General features: G+C 49.3%; 1 protein-coding gene across 5 annotated transcripts; it reads left to right on the forward strand.

The window, feature by feature from the left end:
• The first annotated feature begins 907 nt into the window (after positions 1-907).
• On the forward strand, positions 908-22,318 carry LOC147194148 (polypeptide N-acetylgalactosaminyltransferase 10-like). Of its 5 annotated transcripts, none has more exons than XM_086130504.1 (14): positions 913-2,061; positions 7,098-7,200; positions 8,116-8,254; positions 8,755-8,921; positions 13,568-13,753; positions 14,203-14,386; positions 16,229-16,346; positions 18,258-18,365; positions 18,440-18,661; positions 18,985-19,101; positions 19,201-19,326; positions 19,419-19,598; positions 19,942-20,064; positions 20,430-20,958. In XM_086130504.1, exons 1-12 carry the CDS (start codon positions 1,900-1,902, stop codon positions 19,581-19,583), a joined length of 1,797 nt encoding a protein of 598 aa, XP_085986630.1. In that variant the 5' UTR covers positions 913-1,899; the 3' UTR covers positions 19,584-19,598; positions 19,942-20,064; positions 20,430-20,958. The 5 variants fall into 5 exon arrangements, with proteins under 5 accessions (XP_085986628.1, XP_085986627.1, XP_085986625.1 ...); XM_086130503.1 differs by having other exon boundaries at positions 922-2,061; positions 19,177-19,326; XM_086130501.1 differs by lacking the exon at positions 20,430-20,958 and adding an exon at positions 20,976-22,318 and having other exon boundaries at positions 912-2,061; positions 18,985-19,326.
• Positions 22,319-24,288: the final 1,970 nt, after the last annotated feature.

The raw sequence follows: 24,288 nt of genomic DNA on the forward strand, positions 1-24,288 counted from the left end.
CTAATTAGCAGGCTCTCCAATTAATCCTAAAATACATCCACTGGAATAAATCAACACCTTCCTCCAATAAACGCTTCCCTTTTTCCACCGCGTGTTGCCCTGGACATCCTCGCCGCCACACACAGTGCCTGGAGAGCATCGGTGGCAATCAAAGGCTCATTAGATGCTGCTCAAACAGTGACCTCCGCTCTAATAGCTACAATTTATCACTGGGTACATTGTTTGCGGAAATAAATCAGCACCTCATCTCAAGTAAACACTTTTCCTTTTCCACCGTGTGTCGCTCTGGACATCTTCACTGCAGCGAAGAGTGGAGGTGGCCTATTTAAAGTTGCCGAACAATTAAGGACTAATCAGGCGCCGCTTAAATAGGGTCTAGTGCTCTTATAAACGCCACACCCCCCATTCATTACCATTACATCTACTTGAGTAACTAATGCCTTAACCCTAATCACACGCCTCGGAGAAAATACTGAATATCATCTAAAGTTGAGGAATGTAAACACTCAGATTGATGCATTCATTAGAAGTTAAATAATTGGGGTTGTGCCCTACACATTGTATGGCAAAGCTGAAAACTTGACCTCTTGCCCCCAGTAAACGCCCTGTAATGATCCATCATTGTCGCAAGCGGCAGGCCGTTTGCCCCCTCTGACACGCTTACTTATCTACATTCATAATCAAGGGCCCTTCCAAATCCGAGGCAATCAACCGCTCACGCGCAACACGCACACCGGCCAAAACTTCACTCCGGCTAATCCGGACCTCTGGACGGCCAGCGGGGAGAAAAGCTTTATCGCCGGCCTGCCCGGTTGTGACAATTCAATCGGTTCAGTGTCTCCATCGGCATGAATTATGGATGAGTCCGTGAACGGGGCTCTGGGATTTATGACTGCAGGCTTGGGAAGGAAATAATGAAAAAAAAAAGAAAAAAGAGGAAACTATTATTGACTTGATGCGAGAATGACTGATTGATTGATTGACTGTCTTTTGGCTTGAATGAATTCCTCGTTGTACACATAGTACTTGTGCTCAGCCTACTTTAAGTTAATGGCATCAAGCGTGACTGAGCAGCAGAAAACCGGCGGAAGAGCTGTGAGGATCCTTTGCATTAAAATAAAAATTAAAAGTATGGTGAAGCCAGGAAATGAGAGAGAGACAGAGGGGGATAATGCGTTAATGTTAATGACTGTTAAAAAAAACAATATATGAGAAATACCTATTCGAATTTGGTTGCTATTTTATTTCATTTTTTACAATATTATTATGAGTTCTCTCTCTCTCTCTCTCTGTATATATATATAATGTCTGTATGGATGTATTTACCTAAACCAATGGTGTTTCAAAAAAAAGAAAACGAAGAAATGTCTGCTGTCATGCCACAGCAACAGGTGGCGCTGTAGTTATGTAAAACCCAAAGGTCATTTTAGCCATCCAAACCTTAACTTCGGGAAATAAAATACATTTTTAAAATGATCGTAATAAATCTAAATATATAATACAACAGATTTGACGTTCAGTAATTAAACGATCCCCACAAAAGAAAACAGCGCACGATGTGACGTCATATACAGACGACAAGCGAAAAGTGACGATAGACGTCGTACTGGGCACCGGATGCAGTTCTTAGAAAGGTAACAGAACTGTTCGTTTTAAAATAATTCTGTAATATGTGCTGTTATTGTGAAAAGCGCTACGGGAAGTGACGTTTGCTTCCGAATGCACATTACTTTGAAATCACTGCGCGTCGGCGTCTGGCTCGCAGTGTGAAAGTTGGCTGCGGAGGAGAAGGAGGAGCGCGAGGGGAGAACAGTAGCCAGCCAGACAGCCGGGGCTTGTTCACTTCCGCACGGCCGCTGCCGCTGCGTTCCTTCGGCTTGTTGTTCTTCTCCCGGAGCGATGAGGCGGAAGGAGAAGAGGCTGCTGCAGTTCGCGGGGCTGCTCATTGCGGCTCTCCTCTTCCTCCCCAACGTCGGCCTGTGGTCTTTGTACCGGGACCGGGTGCTCGACAGACCGGCGTCTAACGCGGCGGACGGACCCGGCGGCGGCCAGCAGACACAGGTGAGTCGGCGGAGGCGGTGCCTGGCGGGGGTATTCTACTTTCTCACCGCCGGGTGACGCTTTGTGTGTTTGGTGTGCGGAGCCGGGGGCGGGGGGCTCTCCATGGTTCTGAACCAGGCTCGGGCGATTTGGAAGCTCAACTCTGGCTCAAGTTCGGTAACACCTTCACCCACTGGTCGAAATATTTAGGTACCCCTTAAAGTGAGCCAATGCGAGGACCTTGGAGAATTTTTTTTTTGATGTTATTGATTTCCTAATTGACTTGCATTTTGGATACCTGGAGCTGAGCATAGTGTCATTTTGGTAAGAGAAGTGGAGTGTACCCTTTGCTGTTATCCAGCCATCCATCACGTATCTAAGTGGGACAAACAATTTCCGTCTGTCCCGACTGGCATTTGGTGAGAGAAACGGGATATCTGATACTTTCCAGTACAACCCGTATCCTGGCTGACTTCTGTCAAGAGAAGTGTGATGTAAAATCTTTGACATCCATTTTTTGATGACTTGAGCCCTATAACTGGCTAACTTGAGGCTAGAGAAGGGGGCCCCATGCATCCATTTTCCACCAGACTTGAGGAAAAAATGGTTGTCTATTCATTTGTGAATTCAAATCAATCCTGGCCGACATCTGGTGAGAGAAGTGGAATAGTAAATCATTTCTGTCCATTTTTGATAAGTCGAGCTTATCCCAGATGTCTTTCAAGCACGTTGGGTGAAATGATGAGGAAAGTGTTCTAAAACAATAGATGGAGGCATATTGTGGTTGCAGTTTGCAGTGGTCTTGGATTACAATGTGCTGCTCCTAACATTTTGAAATGATTCCCCGTCATGAGAAGCCAGAGACAAAATATTAGAGTCAGCGGGTTATTTTTGATGTACTTATTTTTTTGAACACAAAAGCAATCATTCCTTGAGTTATTTACTGACTGCTGTTTAACAGTTGAGTTATTGAGTCCTGTCTGTGTTTAATGACAAACAATGAAAATGGAAATGCCACCCAAAAAAATGCCGTTTATTAACGACCTTCCAACTGAGAGTTGCGCGTGACCTTCTCCCTAATAACCTTTTAAACGGCACACATCTCATTTTTATTGAAAGTCGACACATGTGGAACCAATTTCATTAACTTTTTTCATCATCTTCTCCCGCTACAGCTTGCTTCTCTGGTCCCTGGTGATTTTTAACAGCCTTAATAGCTAATTGCGTGATATGCCATCACAGCAAAATTGATCCATTTATCAATTGGCAGCTATTCGTAAATGAGCTTCATTTTTTTTTCTTTCTTAGGGACTTGCGGGGATTGCCAAAGTTAACTGAAATCTGGGCTTTTTAATTATTTTTGCACAATGGCATTTGCTACTTTAATTTAGATCCGGCGGTTACATTTTTTATTTTATTTTTTAACTCCACAGAAACTTCTCTTTTGTCAAATAATGGCAGACAATAGTTGGATGGACTTTGTACAGAAAAAAATGAAACACTCCGTTTACATGTTGGACCGGACTGGACTATTTATGTTCCCACGGCAACGTATCGTAACGTCACCACATAGCAACAGCCTAGCATAGCACCAGTGAAAATGCACCAACATATGGAAATGAAACACTTTGAACCAGAGGCAAGGCAACGTAACGATGTAACTGTGCAATGTAACCACATAATGTGTCACCGCAATGTAAAAACACACAATGGAACACGGCGTAATAATGACAGCACAAAGGGACGTAACAGCGTGACACACCAGTGTGACGTAACAGTGCTCTGTCGCAACTTAACACAACTTAGCGTAGCTAGCGTGATATAATTGCGTCAACAGAACAACATCACGAAAAAGCGCAATGTAACAACGTAACATAACATCATGGAAAAATGCAATGTAGCGATGCAACGTAACGGCAAAACAGTGCAGCGTAGTAGCACAACGTGATGTAATGACGCAACAGCAATGTAACGGGCAAACGGAACGTACCGACGTAAAGAAACACTGCAACGTAATGACGTAGCGTAACAACGTGTTGCAACAACGTGATGCGACAACGTCACCTAACAACATGCATGCGCCAAATTGCTGCAATTTGAAGGTACCGTGGTGGCGTTAACAATCTTTGGAAGCAACGGGCGTGGTTTTGGTTAGGTCTTGGCCGACATCAACGCTCCCTCGGTGCTTCTCCTGTTCTGCCGTTAAGATGTTGAACACAAAACACCAAAAAAGAAATCCAAATTCAGATGGAAGACTGCTGCGGGGAGGGGGGGTGTAAGCCCCCCCCCCCCGAACCCCCATACCCTCTTCCCCCGGGGGCAACACATCTTATGAATGTAGTTCCTCTGCATTCTATTTCATCTGGCATATCAGGCCTCGTCTCGTCGCATTTAATCCGCTCTGATCTCGCTCGGCTGCTTTCCCGCGCTCGCCGTGTCATCTCCGAGCGAAGCAGACGCAAACCAACAAGGGGAAGCAAATGTGCGCTACAAACGGCTCTAACAAGACTTATGTGTGAAAAGGCTGAATGGGATTAGTGTATTGATTTTTTTTTTTTTCTTTGCTAGCTACTCCACTGAAGTCGTACCAGCCCATTGGGATCAGCCAAACACAAAGCGGAGACGCCCGTTTTGTTCTTAATTTGTCTGTGGTGGTGTTGTTTACGAATCGTCGAGCTGAACAAAACGTGAATGGTGGCGCGTCGCGATGGGAGTCCTCCGTTTCTCACCGTGACGTGTAGCCAAGCAGATCAACATCAAGATAAATATTTTTGTGGGTCGAGATTTTTGTGTGACTTCAAAGGCTATTCTTTCTCACCCAAATTTTGTGGTACTACTGTTCTACAATGTCAGTAGTAATGATCAACACTGCCTTATTTTGTTGAGAAAATTTTTTGCAGAAACATTTGGTCAATTTGCGAAAAATGGATGACCGCTAAAGGTGTTCAAATTGTGAGTTTCCACTGCGTGCATTAGTATTACCCGTCAACATCAGCACTATTTTTCTTTTCTGGCAAATCGTCTATTGGAAATGTGACGTGATGTTTTTTGTGATGATTTTTGAGGCAAATTATCCCCCCCCAATGTTGTTTTTAAAACCTTTGGTGTCTTTACATTTGGACTTTTGACGTTATTAATTTTCGCACTAACAACTGATACTGTTGCCTTTTGCATGGTTTGAAGTTTTTGCACATGTTTTGCGGCACATTTTCGCCACCAAAACGTTCATCCTGAATTAGTCAGTTTTTGTGGTGTTTGCAATTTGAGTTTACGCTGTTGGGCTGCAACGATGAATCAAACATCAATTCTACCATTGAACATGAGGACGTGAACCAAAACGAGACCTGTATCCCACATACACGTTATTGTGTTTGTGGTTTGATTCCGTGCATCGGATGGCCCTTGAAAGACACCCAAATAAGTTTCTGATCCTGATTGACTTGCTGGTGCGAGAAGTGGCTGACCAAAAGCGAGCAGAGGTAATTGCATCTCTTGAGGAGTGGGAAGGGGTGTGGGGGGGGTTCAATGCGGACTTAGCAGCAGACGGGGAAGCGCTGAGAATGTGAGTAGGAGGGGTGGAACCAACAAGCGACTGCTATCTCTCAGTAGGTGGCGGGGAGGAAGCTGAAAGAGGGAAGTATCGACCCTGGCGGGGTGTTGAGAGAATGAAGGGGATGCGGTGGTCTTATCGCTCTTTCTGTGGGATTTGGCGATGTCCTCAGCAAAATGGCTTTTGTTGGCAGCAACGCATGCGAAAGGAGGTTGCTCACCAGAGGCGCTTGCGAGCCCTCGTACGCGAGAGTCACGGGAAGGCTGTGATGCGAGAGCCGGCAAATTGAGCCATGTTGCCACGTTGCCGTCATGAGCATCAAGCTGGAACGGAACATCGGCACAAAATCACCACAGTATATAGCAAAGTATCGGAAAATTGCAACAAAAAAAAATCAAAGCGCGGTACCGTGAAAGTCGTCATCTGATATGACGACAATTGCGAAAACGAGAAGGAAGTCGAGATTAAAGGCGGAATGTTACAAGAAAAATATAAAAAGCAAATTAAAGACGTGACCAAAAAAAAAAAAATGCAGAGGAAAAACAAAGCCATATCGTGATCTAAATAAAGCCCAAAAAGTTACACGAATCATATCATCGTACAGCACGACGAAAATAGTCATAATAAACACGACGTGTCATTTAGAGGGCTTTTCGTTGCGCGAAAATGTTACGCCACACACAAATAAAACTGCCGCAACTACAGAAAAAAATAAAGGTGCAACGTAATCAGAATCTGTAATAGTACACGAAACCTATTGTAGAAGTACAAAAATAGTTGCGACGGCGCTACCACGGGGGAAAAACTAAAAATCTAAAATGAATTCAGAAAAAAAAAAGAGGAGTTCAAATTTTGTGGTCCATTTTGACTTTGGCATTGTTGGTCCCTCCACTTGTGATAATGTGTTCCGCTCCACAGCAAAGACTCGTGATCGTATTTGAACCTCAACTTCCACGTCAGTCTCTTCTGTCAAGTGTAAGAGAGGCACATCCAGCCCAAGTTGTTTAGCGAGTGAACCAATGCGTCAGGCTTTTGTTTTTCTTCCCTGGAAATGATTCACTGCCCTCTTGTCGAGGACACTCACTTCCTCGTTTTGAATAAGATCATCAACGCTCAAATCAAAATATGACCACGGGAGGTGAGCTTTTTCCTTTTCAACCATTCCAATCAAGTATTTGAAATTTTTTTTGGAGGGGGGGGGGGGGGGGTCTTAGGTTTTATTCATTCTGTGACCACATTCGACACCCAAACCAATCAATCTCTCAAATCTGCCTCCCCCATCGAATTATTAGACAGTTTGTGCATGACATTGACATTGTGCTGCTCCTTATGCTGTGCTCCCCATGGCCACCGGGGGCAGTATAAAATAAATCAACCTACACATTCAAGCCTAAAGTCACCAAGGCAAAGTTGAACCATTTAAAAAAATGACATTGATTATCACGCTAGCCCCCAACAAACAAATCGGGTAACCGACCACATCGGCGATGTGTTTTTCCGTCCACAGGGGCTCAACCAGATGAGGAAGGTCGCCCAGATTGGGCCAGACGGCGTGCGACGGACCGACTGGCACGACTACGATGCCATGCGAAGGGACGCCGCTCGAGTTGGTGAGTGTGTGTATGTGTGCGTTGGGGGGAGGGGGGTCGAGACCATCGGCACCGATGCTGCTTCTCGTCTTACCCGCGAAAGCCACTTTCCCCTTCTTCATGCCAAATTAAACCGACGGCTGATTTGTTAATGAGATGAAAAGTATTTGGCCGCCGAGCGAGTGGGAGTGCAGTCGAGCTCCTGCAGTTGTTGTAAATGAGAAACCCAACGTCACCACAGGGACCGAGATGATGGATAAACACTGATGCTGAGCAATTGTTGGAGAAAATAGTGGCCGCACGGGGGGGAGGCTTTTATTTATGATCTTACAAAAAAAAAAAGAAAACCTCATTAGCACCTATTTGAAGGGTTGAAGTAATGAGCCTCATGCAGCCGTTTTCCAGCCTGACAAAGAACTCTGCGGAGATGTCTATTGTAATAGAGAGCTCACCAAAAAGTCTCCCGGACGCAGATCCGGAATTCAGCCATTTTGGGTTTGTAGCACGAATTGCAAGGCGTGTACTTTGATCAAGTCGCGCTGAAGGAATTTGCCTAAACGAGCCTCAATCGGAAGCCGATGTGCGGCGCTTTCATGTTTTTGTATTTCTTAGGTATCGTATCAGTCTGAGGTAAACGCGATCCGTCCACGCGGCGCGAGACAAAACGTCAATTAGAGGAGTTGATCTCGCTCGCTTGGGCCCGCCGGCGCTAAAGTCGACGGATCGCGCCCGCTTAATTACCAGCGGCAAAGCCGACAGATCGCACCCGCTTAATGGAACACGGCGTCTCCGTGTAATTTGATGAAGTCTTCTGACTGGCTCAACCTCGACGCCCCCCCCCCCCCCCCCCCCCCCGCCGCCTTTTGAGCAAGTTGACGAGAAGCAAACGGTGAATTCAACCGCAGCTCATGCGATCCTTGGATGTTCTCCCTTTAGGAAACGGCGAACAGGGAAAACCTTTTCCCATATCCGAGGCCGACCGGGTGGACCTGGCCTACAGGGAGAATGGCTTCAACATCTACGTCAGCGACCGCATCTCGCTCAACCGCTCCCTTCCGGACATCCGCCACCCAAAGTAAGTCGTGTCGCTAACCTCGCCAGAATATTCCCGTCCAGACCGGAGACCTCCTGTATGGGAGAAAAGCTCGCCGTTCGGAAGCTGAGAGAAGAGGGAACATCGGTCAGAGCAGCGACGGTGCATTGCCGCCGTCTTGTGCGTTCAACTTGTTTGAAAGCTTTGTCGTCAATCGACAACACAAACAAATGAATTGTCCTTGCGGTGCCGATACTTTTGGATAGGACACGATTTGACCGCGTAAAGTTAAAGCGCCGAGAGCCTTGAAGTTGGAATGCTTTGAAACGGTCAAGAAGTGGGGAGGGAGACGGTCGAACGTGTCACACGGCTCCGAGAATTTCGTTGTGGCAATTAGCGTCCGGAATTTTGGAACAGCCCTTGACGGCCTGAATCGGTTGAGAAACGCGCAAGGAGACGCGCCCTTCGGCAATTCAACCCAACCAAACTCTAAAATCCGCCAACAATCAACTGCAATTGGGCTGCCGTCTGCCTGTGCGTAGCTGCAAGCGGAAGCTGTACGCCGAGAAGCTGCCCGACACCAGCATCATCATCCCGTTCCACAACGAGGGTTGGTCGTCGCTGCTGAGGACCGTCCACAGCGTCCTCAACCGCTCGCCTCCGCAGCTCATCGCCGAGGTCATCCTGGTGGACGACTTCAGCGACAAAGGTACGCTGATCTCGGTACACCCCCCACAGACACACACTCCCTGTCGATTAACGATGTCCGTCACGATCCCTCACTGATGGATGCGTCTACCTCCCGTCGCCGTGGTAATGAGATGTTCCGCCGCCTCAAGACTCATTCGACGCAAATCGGAGGCTGAAATGAAACCCTCCCGCCAAGCATGCAACTGTACAGCGGAGGCGACGACGACAGGCTAGCGGGGTTAGATACGCGCTTTCCTGAAATGACAATGCTGCGCTCGTTTTGTGGCAGGGGCTGTAATCTCACACCAAATACTTTTTGTGCTATTATCGTCTCATTTGGAGTCCTACGATTTGAGCGCTGGCACAAGTCCTCCACGCCTAAATTGACGTTCTTGATTTAGGTCAAGCAAACATGCCATTAAAAGACCCCGTGTGGCTAAAGCTCATGTGAGCAACGCCTCATAAACAAGAAGCGCTTTGGCTCGTTCTCGCGTTATTAAGCAAGTGGCATTTACATATCGCTGAAAAGCATGTATCTCCAAGTATTTTTATAAAAAATAGATTGGGCACGCCTGTCCGTGGTTTTACCCAAAAAAAGTCTTTCCAAACAAAACGCACACCAAAAAAAGGGTGGTTTTGCGCATCATCTAGACATGCCTGTTTTCCCCCGGCCGTGGTGTTTTAGTTTGTTGCTGCAATATAATGAAATTTAGCTTTTGTAATGTTTCAGACCCAAAAGCAAAACAAGAACTCATCAAAATTTGGACGTACATGCTCTGACATCGTCAGGGGTGTGTGTGTGTGTGTGTATATTTTGCTAAAAGAAAAATCATCGCTGTCCAGTAATAAGCGTGCATTCTTTTTTAAAGAAAAATCGAAACCTGGACTTGCCAGTTTTTCATGAGCCCACATCAAATGGTAATTACATGTCATGCTTTTCCAATGAAAAGCATGTGTTTGCAAATGAGACATTTTTTCTTTTTAACCAAACCCCCCAAAAAAAAAAATTTAATTGAAACAAATACAATTGCTTTTGTCGTGTACTGTTTAAAAAAAAATGCACTTGTCAAATCTGATTTACCTTTTGTCACCGTCCAATGTGATGCTCCGATTTAGATTTTTTTTTGGGTTGTTTTGTTTTGATCAAAGACACAAAGGTGACTCGTTTTTGTTGGGGAGGGGAATCAAGATACTTGCGTTTCATTCTTGACAATAAAAAAAAAACAAGAAAAAATGGAGGCTAGGTGGGACGCCACAGCACTAGCGAGCTACATTGTTGCGACTTGAACCCCCGCGGGCTGTCGGCTGTGATATTCCCTCTCAGGGCCCCGCCGGCCTTTGATTAGATTTCATTCCAACTGTAATTAAGCCTCAGATACCCAAGCGGAACGCGAGCTTCAATCGATGCTTCTCTGCAGATGAGAGACTGCCTGAGGAATGTCGGTGGTGGTGGTGGTGGTGGCGGATGGAGGAGGAAGGCGGTATAGGGCTGAAGTGTTCCTGTGCGGAATGCCACACAAATCAATGTTCCTTTCTCGTCAAAGGCTTCCCGCATCGATAGGCTGGCGGTGCATTATGGAGGAGAAAAGCGTTTCATCGCGGTGCGCCACACGACACGGCAAACACAACTAATAGGAGCGAATGCGCGAGGAGGTGGAGGAGGAAAAGCCGTGTTGCTCGCTTACTGGTGGCCCGACTTTCCCCCTGAGATTCCGCCTTGATCCACGACATACTTGAACGTCGGCTTATATGAAAGGAAATCAGAAAAATTGACCACCGGCCGCCTCGCCGCCAAGCGACTCGCTGTGCAAAACTCTCAGACAAAAGATAGAAATTGCCGCGCCTCTTCCACTTTGCAGACGGCGGCGTGGGTCCACATCTAGCCTGTTGCCATGGTGACCTCCCCGCGAACCGAGCACGGTGGCCATTATAATTGAGTCGTCAAGTAGGTGCAGTCACATTTGTACTCACCTTATCACTTCAGTCAGGCGCTTTTTTTTTTCTTCATTTTAGTTTTACCTTGAATCCCCACGGCCAGCAAGTGAGAAAGAATGAGACCAGCAGTGAGACTTGGACCTTGATGTGGTGGAAAACACACATACCCCAAAAATATATATATACTTATCAAAATGATTCCACCCAGTATCTCAAACATGTTGCTGTTCGGATTGATCACAGAATAGTAGCGGCAATCTGCACAAAACATTTTTTTTGCATGTCTCCAAAAAGTCAAGAGGCATTCGAGAAAGCGCGCCTTGAGGCCTGCCAGGCGTCTGACGAGCACATCTCAGCCTCAATTAGTGTCATCCGCCGAGCGCGGCCAAAGCGACCGAGTCGTCCGCGTCGACATCGGCGCCCTTTTGACACGAGGACGAGCGTGCGGCGTTCAATTTGTCAAAAGCTGCGCTCCGCTTATTTTGTAAGGTTGGGGATGAAAGCGAGGCGGCGGACGTGGGGAAGGGGAAGCGATTGGGCCATCAATCTGCCCGTGGCACGCCTCCGTCATGGGCGAGCTCATCTGTGCGGCGCGCCTCGGCTGAATAAATACGCGCTTGGCTACGGGCGGCGATGAACGACGCGTGAAACGTGTCCAAAAGTTAACCTGGAAACCGCCAGAAAAGACGTCGAAGCTCCCATGACTCCACGGCTGTGCGGCACTTACTTTTTTTTTTTCCTTCTCTTGCTTTTCCTTCATCGCGGCGCAACTGCTGTTTGCAGGCAATTGAAACCTTTCAACGGACAGCGGAAACCGCTAATTACGATGATCATTTCATCGAGGTACTGACCCGGACGGCACAGAAAGCGCGCTGTTCCTCAAGCGCTATAAATGACCCAATCAGCATTTGATGAACTGATTTCCACCTCCAAGACGGTTTCATTAGGAGTGAGTGTGTGTGTGTGTGTGTGTGTCGAGGGGGGGCCAGCCCTCAGTCACACTGGCTGCGGTGATCGGAAATGATCATTCAGCGGCGGAACGCCGGGCAAAACAGCTGCAGCAAAAAAAAAAAAAACGACAACAACGCTCATGTTTATTCATCAGCCTGTGTCAGAACATCGTGTGCGCGTGTGTGTGGCTTAGATAATGCGGTAATGGCGCTCGGCACAGTGTGACGGCAAAGGCGGGAGGTCGGCGCGCGACGCGACAAAAGCAGATAATTGAGCGACAGCGCTTCAGGAGAGGCGCCGAGCCGATGTCGGCGAGCGCCGATCGATCGGAATGTCTTTGTGGAGGGGCGAGCTCGTTTACGCGCGCGGGAAGCGACACCTGCCGCGCAGCCCTTGACGCCATCGTCGCCGGCCTCGGCGTTAATTTACAGCGTTCACTCTTATCCTTGGTGCCTCGGCGAAAAATCCAATCCAAAATCCACCGCTAACCCGAGCTGGCGCTCGTGATGTCACACACTAGGCCACACCCCTTACAGGCACTTGTTAACACACGGATGCGTTGTATCAGGGAATTCGAGGGAGCAACTACAAGCAAGTCAAAAATGTATTTATTTATTTATTTATTTTCACTCCGTGCCCGCTCGCCTCCGACATGTCGATATCCTTTAATGGCGACACGCTCGGCCCTCGGGTGCTTCCTCTTGGCGGTGCCCCACATTGACAAAAGTATCGATTGCTTCCGAATGGGGTGCAAGCAACGAAGGTGCCCGCTCAAGTCAATCACCTGACCGCAACCCAATCGAGCGCGCTTTTGAATCTCGAAAGACACAACGGAATGCAAGAAGACACACAAATCCATGACTCGTGAATAAATATTCCTTTCACGTGTGCTTGTATTTAGTCCGCATGCCTAAAAGACTGCTTCGGAGCCTCTGGAGGTGCTGCTGTTTTGGTTATCGCAGCTCGATGGGCTTTGTGTCATCCAGACGATATTACACTTCGCCGCTTCTACATGATTCCCCCAAATGGACTCGTCTACCTCGCGAGCGGCCGCCTTTCCCCTCCCTCTGCCATTCGAGATGCTCGGTGACCTGCCGCGTCCGCCGACCGGCTTTGTAATGGAGACTAATGTGTTTGCCGCCGCTTTCCGCGCGCTCATTAGCGTGATTAATCGTCTCCTTGTGTTGGGTAAACACCGAGCCGTATTCCAATTTATTTCCAAGGGAAAATGAACCAATCACAATTAAACGCGCTGATCTTGGCGCCCCTCCCTTTCCAAAGTCTCGTCTCATGAGAGAATTAATTTGCCGCTCAGGCTTTAATGCTCTTTTTTTTTTTTTCCTGCTTTGATTTATAGGGCTTTCCCCCCCCCCCCCCCCCTTACAGCTTTGACCCTGCCGAGCCCTCCTGTCCTTCATGGCAATGTCACTTTTTATAGCATGGAAGACTGCTGCCCAAAGTCCGACCCGAAGGCAGTTTTTTTTTTTAAGAGAAACTGAAAAAAGTTAACCTTAACTCATTCACTCCCAAAGACGTATTTAAACGTCTTTTCAGACATGGTCCAGAATTGGCTGGTACTGAATGAGTTAAGGATGGCAGTACGGCAGGGTGAGCTAGTGCTGTGGCGCCCCACCTGGCCTCCATTTTTCTTTTCTACATTTGAATCTGATTTGAGATCACACTCTACTAAGAACCGATGCATCAAGTTTGTCCACGCTTGGCATGGAATGACCGAAACCGGTCAAAATGACCTCCGTCCTTTCTTTCCTTTACCCGCAGAGCACTTGAAGGCAGCGTTGGAGGAGTACATGGAGCGCCTGCCCAAAGTGCGCATCCTGAGGACCAAGAAGAGGGAGGGGCTTATCCGGACCCGGCTGTTGGGCGCCGGCGCCGCCAAGGCCCAGGTCATCACCTTCCTGGACTCGCACTGCGAGGCCAACGTCAACTGGCTGCCGCCGCTACTCGGTGAGGAACGGAAGGGAAGGCCCGGTTGATTGCGGGGCCCGTTTCCGCTCCGTTGCGAGCCAAAACAGCAGCACAGACCCCATGCTGCAGTCGATTCTGAGCACGGGGTCGATTCACAACGTTGCGTGCTCATGTTCAACTAAGGGCTGCGCGATTATGGCCAAAATGATCATCGCGGTTATTTTGATCAATATTGTGATCCGAATTTATTTATTTATTTTATCCCTGGCTCCTCATGTCCAGTTTTTTGCTCTACTTTCTTTCTTCACTGCATCTGCAGCAGATTCCAATATATATATTTTTTTCATTTAAAATCAGGTGAATTGAATCGTGGCGGCAAAAACCAGGATCACAATTCAAATTTCATGACGCAGCCCTTGTCGCTGGATTTCGTTTGAACTTGTTCACTGGCCCGGCAAGTATATTTTTAGGTGTTGTCATCTACTCAGACCGGATCGCCCAGAACCGGAGGACGGTGGTGTGCCCGATGATCGACGTGATCGACCACGACAATTTTGGCTACGACGCGCAGGCCGGCGACGCCATGCGCGGGGCCTTCGACTGGGAGATGTACTACAAGCGCATCCCCATCCCCGCCCGCCTGCAGAAGGACGACCCCAGCGAGCCCTTCGAGTGAGTGACGCATTTCGTATGAAATTGAATCGGAAAAACGGCGCCCACGATAACCTTTTAAATGTGCTCGTTTGAGGCACTACTTCTGGCTTTTTTTTTTTTTTTTTTTTGGTGATGATCTGAAGCTGAAAATCAGACAGTGTGGCAGCTTTCTTTGCCCCGGCGCAAACGTCGGACGCCGGCTGACAACGAGACAAGGTCACTCTGATAAAAACGTTGCCTTTTCTGTCCTCTTGGCGCCCGGCAAATAAGTCTCGAGGGGGGAGGGTGGCCGACATTGCAGCGGGAGCACAGTGCGGCCGCTGTCGGTAAGAGAAAAACATCGACTTCTGATTGACACAATTTGTCCGCACATAAAAAGCACAAAAAGAAATCTTCCGCTCACTTGATTAATATTTTGCATTTAGTGGACGGATTTCAAACCCTTAAACAGCCTTGAAATAAATGGACTTGAAAGCTCAACCCCAGCTTGAAAAAAATGAATTGGACTGCACGCAGAAACTGCAGACGGAAATGTAAAAAACATACGTCTGGATTCGAAACTAATTGCTCCTATAGCAAATGGAAATAATGACCACAGTCGTCATCGCGAACGCCGTGCTGTCATCAGTCAGCCAAAATGTAAGTCGGGATCGAGTTACTACGAGCGCCGCGAGCGGGCTAATCGGAACGTCACTTTGTCATCAGCGCGCGGGGGCCGCGGGGACCCCGCCGGCCGATTGTCGGCGCCGGCTCGCGCCTTTAAATGAGCCTCCTCGGGGACCACTTTGGCCGGAGCGGAGTACGTGCCGGATGATGCCGATGCCCACCTGATGAAAGGCGCGTAACCATGGCAACTGCCTGCGGGGGTTTGAAGGATGTTCTTGCCCGTTCCGTCTGTGTTTACCGGGGATGCGCACGATAACCAATCATGAACAACACAGAGACCAGCAAGTGCGAAGCTTGACATTTGGCTTTTTCTGTTTGCGGAAACTCCATTCATGCAAGCTCGCAATCAGAATTTCAAACCTAATCCGCGCTTTCAAATCCTCATCGAAGAATCCTATTCCAACTTGGAATGCAAACCCAGGTTTCAAATGTTAAAATATGCTTGAAATTAGGAATGGGCGAGTCTTGTTGGAAGGCATCGGGTGCCAGACATGATTACTTCAGGTCAAATAACGATAATTTAAAAATCTGACGTCATGTAAGTCCTCCTCGGCAGTAGTTGGCGCTATCCTGCACGGCGAGTCATCATGGGCGGCAGAATGAAAGGTCTTTTGTTCACAAATGAAGTGTGACATATCCAAAGTATTGGTGCTTGGTATCGGTGAGTACTCAAAAGAGTGAATACTCGCGCTCGTATCAGTCTGACAAAAGCGGCTATCAAACATCCCGAGCTGAAATGCTAATTTGAAATCCAAACCCTTCTTTCAAGCACTTTGCTGTACGGTTTGAAATCAGGCGTCCAGGCGAAACGCGTCAAGTTTTGCTGGGGCGACCAAGGAAGTTTGCCTGACTTTGAAGTGAAGTCGCCGGAGCACCTGCTTGGCTCGTTTGTGCGTCTCGGGCGTAGCGGCGGGCCAAAACAATAGCGCGCGAGAGAACTTGCGCCGCTAACAAGGTGTGCGACTTGCAAAAGCAGCGGCGGGTTAATTGCTTCTTCAAAGCGGCTTCCTATCTAAATACGACAGTCGCCCCCCCGTAAACATCGCACTGGCACGCTCAACGCCGTTTGTACTGTGTGTGTGTCTAGAATGTACACGTGCATGAGGGTAATCTTGCACGCGTGAGTCGCGTGCCAGCGTGTTTTATGGCTCTGCACGCGAGTTTGTGTGTAACTTGGGCATTTGTGTGTCGCAGGTCCCCGGTGATGGCGGGCGGGCTGTTCGCCGTGGACAGGAAGTGGTTCTGGGAGCTGGGAGGCTACGACGCGGGTCTGGAGATCTGGGGAGGAGAGCAGTACGAGATCTCCTTCAAGGTAAAATCCGAGGTGGCGCCACCTCGACGTTGGAGTGATTATCGGCCGGTTCGCAGTTAAAACCCAAACCTGCTTTGATAGCCTGGCCCAGGAAAGAATGAGTCACCAATTTGTTCAAGCGCTAACGCGTGGCTAGCGGCGGCCGCGTAAGTCTTAAATCCGCCCGGCCCAGCGATATTCAATTTGGCTTGCCATTTTTTTATGAAGATCCCCATCAGCCGATGGGCTTCGCGCTAACGTTCTCCTGAGGTGAGAAGATTAACAGACTCTCGCGCTAATCCCGACAAACCCCGCGACGCGGTCGCTGGCTCTACGCGCAGCCGCCGCCGCTCTTTCATTTTGCCTGCATGCCGGCGATGAGAACGCCGAGCCTTACACGCTCACACCGCCAGATAACATCACGACTTGAAGCCGGCCGGACAGGCGTGCAGAATACTCGGCCGGCTACCCGCTCGCAATAGCATCCATCAGTGAATAGCCGGCACACAAATGCCATGAATCCATTCCACTGCCCCAAAAACCGCCAGCATATTTTTTTCAAACATGTTTTTGAATCAAAAATGGCACTCGGCTGTATTGTACTAGGCAGTAAAATCGTAATCAAGTAGAATTTAAGGAACTGTGCGTCGTGATTCCATGCTTCACTGCCCATTGACATTGTGCTACTCCTTAAGTTGTGTGTGCCTTGTCCACCAGGGGGCAGTGTAGTACTTGTGTCATGTGTGTTGAAATGGCCACTGCTCAAAGGGCGATAACGACCGCCGTGTTGACGCTCAGTTCCATTAGCACACTTGTGACATTTTTTTATTGTGGGTTAGCTTTCAGCTTGGGGACTTTTGGAAGGCAAAGTTCTGTTCAGTGTTTTATTTTTGCTTTGACAGTAAACCTCAACTAGAATTCTTTTTGAAGAGTTGTTCACGATGTTTGTAACGGCCCCTGAGGCTCATCTCCATGGCAACCCAATGAAACAGTCATCTCTCGGCGGAGAAATAGTTCACAACATTGTTGACTTTATTTTTTATTTTATTTTATTTTTTCATCGCTTGGTGGCGGCCGACATCGCGCCTCTGTCCCCACCCAAACGGACGCGTGCGCCGTTGCGGGCGAGGGCGCGCGGGTGGCCGACAACTGGAGGCGATTGATGGCCGTTCCCGACCTGCTGCCAGCTGCCGTGCTATTATTATTAGTTTTATTGTGAGTCAAATAGCACAGGAAGTGATTGGACATCGCACATACTTGATGTTTTATTTATACACGCAAGCGCAACCAGAGACTAGAGACCGAGTCCGCTTTCTGAGCCCAGAGTTTGTCTTCCAGCTACATCTTTTATTCATTCACTAGTGTGCGTGTGTGTATGTGTGTCTGTGTGTGTGTCTGTGTGTGTGTGTGCAGTGCAGTGGCGTGCTAATGTTAACACAGCCACGCCGCAAATCCCATTTGCAGCCTGGCTTGAAAACTCTCCTTCAAAATCCAAATGATAACTTGAAATCCAAACCGTGACCAGGAGCAATAAACCAGACTTGAAACCTGAACTATTACCTGAAACCTTTGCATAGACGGAAAGCTGAAATTTAAAACAACTAAATTCAAATCATGACCCGGGCTAGATTCGCTCATTTGAAACCCTAATTTCCGTCTTCAGCTGAAATCATAACCCCGATGCGAAACCCTATTTTGAAACCCAAACACACACTTAAAACTGAAACCCGACCCCGGACCTAAAACCTTAACCCAGGTTTGAAAAGCAAATATCCTTCCCTGGCACGTCCTTCTTCCTACTTCCAGGCTTGCAACTCAAATCTGAAATGCAACACTTGGCTTGAAACCGTCATTTGAAACCCTAAGCCAGGACTGAACCCCTCTTCAGAAATCCCCAAACGTCCGATAACAAGCCGGATGCTCTCTCGGCAGTTGTGGATGTGCGGCGGGCGCATGGAGGACATCCCGTGCTCCAGGGTGGGGCACATCTACAGGAAGTACGTCCCCTACAAGGTCCCCGGCGGGATCAGCTTAGCCAAGGTAAGGCTTCGCGGCGCGCGCACGTTTCGCCGGACGAAGCCGCACAACCGGCCCGTTCTCGCCGCCTCTCCCAGAACCTGAAGCGCGTGGCCGAGGTATGGATGGACGAGTACGCCGAGTACGTGTACCGGCGGCGGCCCGAGTACCGCCACTTGTCGGCTGGCGACATGACGGCGCAGAAGGAGCTGCGGAGCCGCCTGGCGTGCAACAACTTCAAGTGGTTCATGAGCGAGGTGGCCTGGGATCTGCCCGAGCACTACCCGCCCGTGGAGCCCCCCGCCGCCGCCTGGGGCGAGGTAAAACGTCCCTCTCCCGGGGTTTGACGCGGCGCGCCCGCGGCACTGGCGAAGCAAAACGGTGGCGGAAACGCGGAAGGGTGATGAAACGGGTTTGCGAGGCGAGCGGATGCAAGCGCGCTTCCCTCTTTGCTCGGCGCAGGGAAAATGCGACTCTGCGGGGGGGGGTGACCGACTCCGGTCCCCGCGGGCCCCTATCCTGCGCGTAAACGATACGATAAGCTAATACGAGGGTTGTCGTTGCCTGTATTACAAAGACAGAGAACCATCCTCACTGTAGGCTTTATTCCGCCGACTGACTTGGCGCGTTGGATGATCCGCAGATCCGCAACGTGGGCAGCGGCATGTGCATGGAGGTCAAACACTTTGCGTCGGGCAGCCCCGTGCGCTTGGAGAACTGCGCCAAAAGCCGCGGCGACGTGGCCTGGAGTCACGGGCAGGTGGGCTCCTCACGCCGATGCATCTCTGCCCAAATCGCCTTAGCCGCCGCTGCCACGTTGGCTTTCGACGCGCAGGTGCTAACGCTGGGTTGGCGCCAGGACATTCGCGTGGGCGACCCGGTGCACACCAGGAAGGTTTGCCTCGACGCCGTCTCCCACAAAAGCCTCGTCACCCTCTACGACTGCCACGGCATGAAGGGGAACCAGCTGTGGCGCTACCGAAAGGTAGCGCGACCAGCAGATCTGCCGTAGTGAGGAACAAGCGCGTACTTGTACGGTTTGCCACGATTGATTGATTGATTGACATGAACGTTCAGGATAAGAGCTTGTACCACCCGGTGAGCAACAGCTGCGTGGACGGCAGCCCCGGCGAGCGCCGCGTCTTCATGAACTCGTGCGACCCGTCTTTGCTCAGTCAGCAGTGGCTCTTCGAGAGGACCAACGCCACCGTGCTGGAGCGCTTCAACCGGGGCACCGATTGACGCCGCCCTCGCAAGGTGTGTCGGCAATACCTCGTCGAGTGAACCCCGTTGATCTCGCGGGGGGGGGGGGGGGGCGTTTCAGACCCGCCCGCAGTTTACTGTACCACTTGTATTATTTTGCAGAATCAAAGTCGCCTAGCTTAATGCTAACAAGGCGTCATAGACAAGCGAACAGAAAGGAGCGTCGAGGTTTAGGGAATGACAAACCTTCAAAGCGGCCGCTTTTTTTAACACGCGGAGAAAAGCGCACGTAACAAAAAACTGGGTTTGGAAGGGATCCCCTGCGATAAACGTGGGCCTTGCCGCGCCTCAAATAGTTGAGGCGGCGATCTGATCGTCTTCCCCGATCTTTGTGCAGATGAAGAAAACGTCGGCCGAATAACGAGCCGTTTGTCCGACAGTCGTGGAAAAGGCGCGGCGAGGGGGCTCCCCGGACCAGCAGACGACGATTTGACCGTGAGCGCTTGAGACCAGGAAGAAGGTACGACAGAAAGGGGTGCGCAAGATTTTCAAAAGTCAAAAAAATGAATGAATGACCCGTATTGGTCATTGGGTGTGTCATCCAGTTAGCATAAAATAATTCAACGCGTAATAAACAAATCCCTTTTCCGATCATTGATGACGTTGGTCCGCACACGGCCACCAAAGAGTGAACCGCTGAGCCCATTTGGACTCAAAACAGCAGCACCTACTTCGACGCGTGGGCGTCACTTTGGAAAATCCAAAAGTCTTTCCCTTTTTTTTTTTTCCAGCCAACTTTGTTAAAATGTAATATTAGCTTTAAAAACGAGCAGGGAGGGCGCGCGGTCCCAAATCCCGGCAATTAACAGCGGCGTCTGTTCCCAGGTGGTCCCGGAGCGGGGCGGCCGGTCCCCGAAGACCCTCCGAAGACGTTTGCTCTCTTTTCAAGCTCCCGCCCAAATGTTTGGAGAACTCTCTCTGAAAAACTCTGCGGGATTATAACGGAAGCTCTTCTTCAGTCGCCGCCTTTGAACTCTCTTGGGGCGAGTTTCTCCGAGAAAGATGCGTGGATGGGGCGGTTGGTCTCGCATCCAATAAAGAACTTGCCGTCTGCTTTCATGTCAAAAGAAGCCAACGCATGCACAAGGGCGAGGCAAAAAAGCTCTCTCGGAGTGAGACTGAAGCGAGTCGGGCGCCGGCGCCAGAGGTGCAAAAGAAAGACTCGGCCATCCGCTCGCATGCTGATCGCCACTCGTCAAGAGCGGGCAAATAGAAAAATGAGCAGAAAATGGAGCCTTTTACGGCGGGCGTGAAAGGGGGGCTACTGGCTCTGATACTACCTTCAAAGCTGTCACATTCCAATTCCCTCGCCTTTATACACACGCGGAAGAAATTAAAGCGACTCCGGATGTCATCTTGTCTCTGTTGCAGCTTTACTACGACCGTCGGAGGCCGCAAAATCGCCGAGTCGGCTTTGTAGCTCTGACGGAGAACGAGGAGAAATTGCATGCGAGCAGATGCCGATCGCCGAAGACGAGGTCTCCGAACTAAGGCGGCGGCTGCTTTCACCCACAAACCTCCGCCTGCCTTCATACGATTTGCGGAGGCAAGCACGCAATTGTTTGCACGAATACGCCAGTTGACGCCAAGGTACAATCGTACATTTTAACCTGCGGCACCTTTGGAGGATTTACGGCAGTCTTGTTCCACCATGCGGGATTCACAGCCGGTGTGTTTTGTACAAAAAAACCTTCTTTTATCCCAATTTCATGATCCAGTTGCTAACTTGGAACCGAGAATAACTTTGCTCGACGAGACAAATGCCACTTGACCGAAACACGATCGGATTTTCCACGCCAGCGGGCCGATGCGGTTTTCTTTCGGAGACCTGACCAGATCTCTCCATTTCCATGACGTTCAACGATAAATCTCGACAGCGGGATGATTTCTTTGCATCCTCCAATTATTGGAGGATGCAAAGGATCACTAATTGTCGCTAACAATTAGTCATGAGGGATTCGATTTGGTATTGCGCTTGCAGGACTGCGCCGGCAAATCCCGCATCCATTACGGAAGCTGTCGGCTTCGCTTGATCCAGATTAAATTCCGCCGTCATATTTTTCGCCGCTTTGTACTCCCCCCCCCCCCCCCCTGAAACTTCTGGATAGAGGGAGAGGGGTGGGGGGGGGGCAAAAAAAGAAATCCCTCGAAAGCAAACTCTTGAACTGAGTTTCACTGGCGCCCTCGGAGACTCGTAACGCGAGAGGAGAAGATCAAAATCAAAAAGATTTGGCCTTCCTGACTGGAATCAGAAATACGACAAAGGCCTGACTAGCTTTTGTGATGACGATGATGATGATGATGATCTGTTTGTTTTAAATGGATGCTTCAGTGGCGTGCAAAGGGAGGAGGGGGGGGGGCGAGTGGGCGCAACCCCAGGCATCCGACTTTGGAGGCTTGACGTGCAAAAGTTCACACACATAATCATCTCACGTGGAATCAAAAAGAGGGGGGGGGGGGCTCTCCCCCGACATGTGAGGCGAAACAGCGGCACTGCGCCAGATGGACTCGGAGTCAAAAGTGTCCGATGCATTTGTGCGCGTCGACTCCCGCTGAGGGCGATTAGCCCGCGGCCCCCCACGCCATGCGATCTATCGATCGCGCAGTCGTGATGTGTGGGCGTGCGCGCGCTCTGCTCGATACTGCGTGACTTTTGAGAAGATGAGGAAAAATGCTCGTGTGCAGACAAGGAAAACTGCCGGCCGAGATTGAATCTTTTTTTTTTTCAATCCCATTTGCTACAGTGCCTTTCTGGGGGGGGGGGGGGGGGGGTGTTATAAAAATGGAAGACTTGAATCTGGTCTTCAATTGGCTAAAACTCTGAGCTTTAGGTCAGAAATACATGTTGTTACTCGAAGGTGGTCGATCTACGGCATCGACATGATTTTGTTGTGAAGCGCTGGCCCGAGGAGGCGCCCTCAGCTCTAATAGCCTCGCCGGAGAGACGCGGGTTAAAAGAATTGAGTATCTGGCAGCTGGCGCCCCACAGATCTTCGGCGTGTATCCGACGTTGCCCCCCGAGCTAATGGAACAAGCTCGCCCAATTCCCCAGAGCTGCAAAATTAGCATAAGCGAACGTGGTTTCGCAATTCAACCGTGTCATCTCCACTCACAGTCAAGAAGAAGCGCAGAGGCCGCGATCGCCGATGACTCACCAAAACTGTACTTTGGTCATCTTTCAACAATTAAAAAAAATATATATATAATAATAACAATATAACAAAGTTGGGCACGTAATGAAAATGACTGTAAATCCCACAAAAGGTGCACAAGCATCCGTCAGCATCTGCGTTCTTATTTCCAGACGTTGTGAGCCAGCACACAACTTCGACTGTGGTACAAACAGCATGACATCATTTGGGATTGACTTCTTTTGATAAGAATAAACATACCAAGATGGAGACATTCCAGTTTCCCCCCCCACCCCCCCAGATTCATACCTGCATGCTCGCTCTCAAACCGTATGCCGCATTCCTTCTGTCTGCTTTTCCGTGGAGACGCACACTCCGGAAACGGCGAGAAGCATCTCGGCGCTTTCAGCTTGCTCGCGCATCCGCGGGGGCACAAATACGTCCGCATCGCTCGCCCTTATCAGATCACGATGATGCGATGGCTTCTTTTTAAGAAAGTTCAAAATTAAGAGGTTTTTTTTTTTTTTTTTTAAACGTACGTACCTTGATCCCCATAACAACTATCCTTCCTAACATTGCGCAGAACATTTATGTCGGCAAGGCAATTCTCGTGGCCCTTTGATTTCCTTCCCTGACTATTGCCACCCCCCCCCCCCCCTCCTCTCACCGCACATCTGTTTGCACGGATAAGATTGGAGCGACGTTGCAAGTCTCCTGTCATCGGGCTCATTGGAAAAGACGTCGGCGGCGTACGTGCCCGCCAACGTACAACCCCCCCCCCCCCCCCCCCGCCCTTCTTGGAGAAACCTGCAGTCGCTGAGATAGGAAGTGACAGCTGCACAAATGACTCTTGATTTATCCCCCCCCCCCTTTTTTTTTTAACGTATTTTGTTTTCTTATTACGGCGCAGCGGCTATAGGAAGCTGACAGCCAACACAAGCACGGAGGAGATCCTGTCAGCTGTACTTGTTGTTTGCCAACATTTGAGTCCTTATTTATTTCACTGGCCGACGTCGCAGAGGCACAGACGTGTCAGTTAGCAGGTAGCGCTTCTTTTATTTCTCTTGGTTTTGTTTTTTGTAAAACTCGGCAAGCCGGTTTTGATAATAGGCACAGGATAAACCGTCTCATGGCTTTGGTGAGTCTTGTAAGACTGATTCCAGGAGAGATTCTCTTGTCGGGCCCTTGTTGAAGTGAGTTGAGGCGCTTCACTTCGACAAAATTCCGTTCTTTTCATTTCTCATCTTTTCCATACTCACGATGAGATTTCCAAATCGTTCAGTTCTACTTGAACACAGAGTTGGCCTCCCAACCTCAATTTTATTTTTATTTTTTAAAAACACTCCCCGCCTCCATGCCCCGTGGTGGCAGAAAAGTCTAAGGAAGCTATCGAGGCAACAAAAAAAGATGAACTAAAAAAAATCCCAAAGAAAACTTTCCTCTCTACTTGCTGATCTTTGAGTGAGACGTTTTTAATATTTGTGTCATTTTTTTCCCTGTGCCGAAAGACTCATTGAACCTCCGCCTGCTGCTTCTGCAGCAGCAAAAAATAC

The sequence above is a fragment of the Hippocampus guttulatus genome, chromosome 15, assembly GCF_054856545.1.
Source record: "Hippocampus guttulatus isolate MCC_2025c chromosome 15, RoL_Hgut_1.0, whole genome shotgun sequence".
Classification (NCBI taxonomy): Eukaryota; Metazoa; Chordata; class Actinopteri; order Syngnathiformes; family Syngnathidae; genus Hippocampus; species Hippocampus guttulatus.

Coding starts and splice junctions, on each gene's coding strand:
- LOC147194148 (XM_086130502.1), top strand. CDS start 1,900: ATGAGGCGGAAGGAGAAGAGGCTGCTGCAGTTCGCGGGGCTGCTCATT. Junction 18,366..18,439: donor GCGGGATCAGCTTAGCCAAG/GTAAGGCTTCGC, acceptor CGCCTCTCCCAG/AACCTGAAGCGCGTGGCCGA. Junction 19,327..19,418: donor AGCTGTGGCGCTACCGAAAG/GTAGCGCGACCA, acceptor ATGAACGTTCAG/GATAAGAGCTTGTACCACCC.